The sequence below is a fragment of the Nelumbo lutea genome, chromosome 1 (assembly GCF_056320005.1).
Source record: "Nelumbo lutea isolate HS-2025 chromosome 1, American lotus-T2T, whole genome shotgun sequence".
Lineage (NCBI taxonomy): Eukaryota > Viridiplantae > Streptophyta > Magnoliopsida > Proteales > Nelumbonaceae > Nelumbo > Nelumbo lutea.
The window spans coordinates 198534859-198540194 of NC_142684.1; the positions used below are offsets into that span (position 1 = coordinate 198534859).

At 35.9% G+C, this 5336-nt stretch overlaps 1 protein-coding gene across 1 annotated transcript; it reads right to left on the reverse strand.

Moving 5' to 3' along the window:
- Window positions 1-1002: 1002 nt before the first annotated feature.
- On the reverse strand, window positions 1003-1931 carry LOC148880261 (uncharacterized). Its single transcript, XM_088966894.1, has 2 exons — window positions 1772-1931; window positions 1003-1681 (listed from the first exon to the last, which is right to left on the reverse strand). The coding sequence occupies exons 1-2, from the start codon at window positions 1829-1831 to the stop codon at window positions 1094-1096; spliced, it is 648 nt and encodes a 215-aa protein (XP_088823020.1). The 5' UTR covers window positions 1832-1931; the 3' UTR covers window positions 1003-1093.
- Between the last annotated feature and the right edge of the window lie 3405 nt (window positions 1932-5336).

A 5336-nucleotide genomic window follows, 5' to 3' on the forward strand; every position in this document is an offset into this window, starting at 1 on the left:
AATTAGGACAGATTAGATGGACCAAGAAGGCATATTAGATTGAATCAATCCGGTCCAAAATATTTATTAGATTGGATTGGACCAGGTCCATCCATAATAAATTTATATTAGATTGGGTTGGATTAAGCCAATATCTAATCCATTGATATAAGATAAGAATATAGGTGTAACAGATAGGGTTTGGGTTAAAACCAATCTAAATTAAAACGAATTTAAACAGATTGAACGGTCCAAATAAATTGAACAGATCCAAAATGATCCAAAATTTTATTAAATTGAATTGGACCTGATCCATTTATAATAAACTCAGATTGGATTGGATCGGATTGGGCTAAATCCAGTTCAATCGACACCCCTACCGCATAAAATACCATCGGCCGTATCAAATAAAAAAATGATTTAAGCAATAATAATTTATCTATATATATGACTTCAAATAAAATAGATTTATGAAATAGTATTCAGATAGCCGAGTAATTAAGATCATTGCAAATAATTGATGATGAGGATGACGACGACCTACAGTTCAAGTAATTAAGAACAGTGCAAATAATCCTTCCACTTTGTTATGAGTTTGGCTTCAAATAAACACGGTCTGAATCTGAACTTCATAATCAGTATCAAATGGGCTCGATTCACCAAATTGTCTCGTTCATAATTCCCCCAATTGCAATCACTGGATTCTTGCTTAACAAACAATAATAATTATGGGCAAGTTGTGGATTTAGTGGGTTAGTTAAAGCAGTTAAAAGTAATAGAACCAATTAGTAGTTCCTAGCCGATAACATCATCGATTACCAACCACCAAGAAAACAACAAGATGATGCTTTATCAAATGGTTGCCAGTTGATTTTTGGTAAAGATATTGCTTTGATTAATATATTATATTCCTCTAGTATTGGCTGAAACTGATTTTTGCGCGCGCTCTCTCTCTCTCTCATTAAATATGACTGCAACCTCCCATCCCTCTACTTTCAGAAGAAATTAAGAGAAGCGAAGAACTGAAGAAAGAACAAATAGAATCTGAAGACTTTCCTTCGTTCTAAATATATACAATAGAAACAGGAAAAAGAAAAATATTAGAGGCATAACTTCATCTCCGGAATAAATACTCTTCGCCTGATTCCTGATCGACGTGCCTGATCCAACGGCTCTTACCCTTCGGTGCACTGAGGCCTGCACCACTAGCTCCTACATGGGCTATCTCCACACCCTTGCCCACCGGAAGAAACGCCGACCGGACCACCCGAGACCCAACGCCCAGAACACTGCGCCACCTGAAACCTGAATTAGTTTCTGAACCCGCGTTCTTGCAAATCAAGACCGCACCCCGGGTGCTCAATTTAGCATGCTTCAGAACCCTGGCGAAATCCTTCCGCCGGACATCTACCACCAGGAAATCGATGCCAGGGAGTGCTTCCATCACTTCTTCCGCCTCCCCCACGATTACTTCCGGCGACATGCCTGCCTCACGCATGGCATCCACGTATTCGGATCTTGACCGTTCGTCTGGCACGATGCAGACGTGTCTCCCGCTTGTGTGACGGCTGGCAATGGCGAGACCGACACTGGTCGCCACGATTCCTTCCCGATGCCACGCTTCGACGATTAGCCGCGGGTTCCACCCACCGGCCATGGCCGACACGAGCTCGGCGACACTGGATTCTTGGAAGACTTCGCACTGCAAATCAAATTGGAAACCATTCGTTAGAACCGACGAAGGGGAAACAGGGAGGAATCTTTCTGGATTTGAACTGGGAAGAGAACTTACTGATTTAACAGTGTCGATGTAAGCTTTGGAAGCTGTTTCGGGACTCCAAACCAACTTCATCTCCTCTGTTTCTTGCTCTCCTTCCTGAGAATTCTGTTTTCCGTCCTTCTTTATTTCATTCACCTATCACCTGGTTTGGAATAATAGCCATTTGGTTTGTTGGGTTGCTTTTATACGAATACGAGAGACTATCTCATAAGTTGAGTAATAAGAGAGAGAGAGAGAGTCCAAAAATGATTGGCATTGATTGGACAAATCAATCAACATAAACCTAACTGGTTTTGCCTGTTTGGTTCCTGTGAATTTCGTAGCCACTACGGCGCCGCGGCTGGTTCTAGGCAATAGATTTTTTTCTTTTGATAATTGGGTAATTGATATGAATTGCCCAAAATGACCCTAAGAATTACGGTAGACACGGTTAAATTCAAAATTTTATAGTCCCATAATACAGAGGGAATGCATCCTGATCGTGAATTGATGCCAAATTCATTGGCAAGGGGCTGGAATTCAGAATTCTGCACCGGATGTATTGGTACTTCTCTGTTAAAAAAACATCTAATTGTAAATTCATGTAATTTTGATATATTAACGATCAGTACCCTTACTTTGTAAATTCATTAACACGATGAAATGTGAAGTAATAACGAGAAATAATAAAATCAAATAGAAAAATGTGGATGTGTTATCAGTGTTGTGATCATGCAATCACCAATTTGAACTAAAAATATGAACCAAGATGTCAATACTCAGTATGTTTCTGAAATTGCTACACCAGAGGAAATAAAAAACATGTTCTTGCACTGTTTTTTTTTTTTTTTTTTTAAGTAGCAAAAATGAGTTAGTTATGTTTCAGAAAATAAATCACCTTTTTAAAACCACTAAAATGATGGTGTTTAGAACAAAAATAAACACTTGAGTACAAATGCTGTATGATTTATGAATGATAACGAGATGTATTTTATGGTTTAAAACAATATCATGTTTTTTTAAATCAGAAATTTGAAAATTATACATTTTCTAATTTGTTTCCGTTTTGGAATTCATAACAAGAAAAACCGTTCACTATAATATAATTTTGGGTAAAGTTAATACAGAGATCTTCTTTTGTATAGAAAATACAGAGATCTACCCTATACTTTAGGAGGCAAAGATACTTAGCTTCCCAAATTTTTATATACTTTCGATTCCAACACTACTCTCACTGTGTTAGTTGGTTTGTTCCAGGTTGAATCAAATCCCACAACCAACACTTTGGGAAAAAAGGGGTTAGGAGGAAGTTACTAATGATAGCATCCAATATCAAAAAAAAAAAAAAAAACAGAATAGTATGGATAGGCCAATGTAGATTTCTGAATTTCACTGCATATCTATAAACATTCAAAATGTCAACAACCCCACTATATACTGTACCTCATGAATTAGCATCGATTCTGAGCTGACACCTACCCAACTATACTTTAGACCTAAAAATTCTGACCTTGGGTTGAATCGTTATTCTCCCAGAAAAAAACACTACTTCCACTGTTAACAATACGTTAGTTCTAACTTTTATGAGAACATTTTCCCTCTCTTTTATTGCATCTTCAAAGCCTAATGGCAGATGCTCTACCTTTATAGTTTCATCTCCCTTAATGACAAATACTCTCTCTTTTAAATAACTGAAAAAGAAAAATAGAAATAAGATAGAACAAATTTTTTTTATATATTTAACACAACATATTAACAACTATTGGATTTTAATCTCATAAGAGATTAAATCCAATGGGTTTGATTGGTCAATTACATGAGAAATTGCACCTGCACACTTGGTTGAAAAATCAAATTTTCTCTTACAAAAAAAAAAAAAAACCCAGTTTTGAACTTGTCCCACATTGGATAATTACAAAGTTTGTTTTTAGTATTTCAATAGAAGTTGATTTACACTTCTTAGAATTAGTAGAGGAGAGTGGGGATTCGATACCGTGCAACGCGCGCACGCGTGTGCACGCGTGTGTGTGGCGCAATGAGGCGCTTTAGAGGCGCACTTTGCTTGCACACACCCGTGTGGCTCGCGATAGGCAGATCATCGTTGATGAGATCAACGGTCACGATTCGATCGGGTGTGATCAAGAGGCACAATTCAAAGTTAACTACCTTTTCCTCATACCTCTTCACAAATTATTTAATGAGCATGAATCAGACTCTAAAACACACAATTTTGAAATTCACTATCTCTCTCTCTCAGTCCGGTCTGCTACAGTCTCACAGAAGGTTTCTTTGGAAAGTCAATAAAACTGAGTGGACGCAAATAACGTTCTAAAAACAATGTCTTCAGACGCACCTCAGAGCTTATTATCTACAGTAACCCCATCTTCTCCAAGAATAACTCACAAGGGTAAGTGGTAAGAGTGAGATTGAAATCCACAAATTTATTAGAACTATACGGCCAACGTACCAACTGACCACCACTCGGTTATTATTTAAAACTTGAGTATAGGAGATGCAATAAAGAAGAGGAGAAAATGATATCACAAAAATTCAAATGGAATAGTACGGGAAAAAATTAGGATCTAAAAGTATAGGATATATAGTAAAAGTTGAGGGAGCTAAGTGTCATTACCATATATTTTACTTCAAGATTTTTGACAAAATCAACTGTACATCCATTATAATGTACTATAAAAAGACATAATTGATTAATAATGGTAATTACATCTTATTAAAGCATGAAAATATACTTTGCAAAATTGAATAAATGAAAAGTAAATAGACTAAACTTGATTAATTGAGATATAAATGCAACAAATATTAATAAATGCATCCTAATTAAAGAATTATTAGTATTTGATTCAGCAATCAGGACTAAAGAATTAATCCCAGGTGTCTCTCGTTAACTTAAACGTTGCATCACCACTTAATTTGTTCAATGTCAAATTGTTGTTGATAAACGGAACTTGTGATGGTGTACTTGCACATGTACCATTTTAATATACATTACCTATTCACTTTTTTTTTTTTTTCATTTTAATTTTGAAAGCGTGAAGAGTACACCGATTTATTTCATTTTATTTGATTTATTTATTCATTAATTACATTCATCTTCTGTACGGCTTGACTAACGACTATCTCTACACAACCACACAGGCCCTCCCCATTTGTCAAACCTTATCTCTATACCGCGAGCAGCTCCGCTCGTCATCACATCTCTAGCCTCCTGCTGTCTGCTGCCGTCTCCATATAGTTTTGTATATCCATCAGACTTGAGTTATCAGTTACCTTTCTTCTTTAGTTGTGTTTCAAAGTTTTGTTATCATGGGAATAGAAGGGAATGCATATAGAGCATAATAAAATATATATTAATTTTTTGTATTTTTATTTTTAATTTATATTTCAACCAATTTTATTGAATTAGAGTAAACATATATATATCAAACTTACAAGTTGATTGGATCAACAGTTTACTGGTTTTGTCCTCCATTTGTTCCAATACGAAATAGATGAAAATGTAAATTTTGTTTTTTCTTATCATTTATATGGAAACAATGATGATAAGAGTAGCGTGAGTAAAAAGTTGCAGCACTCCCTT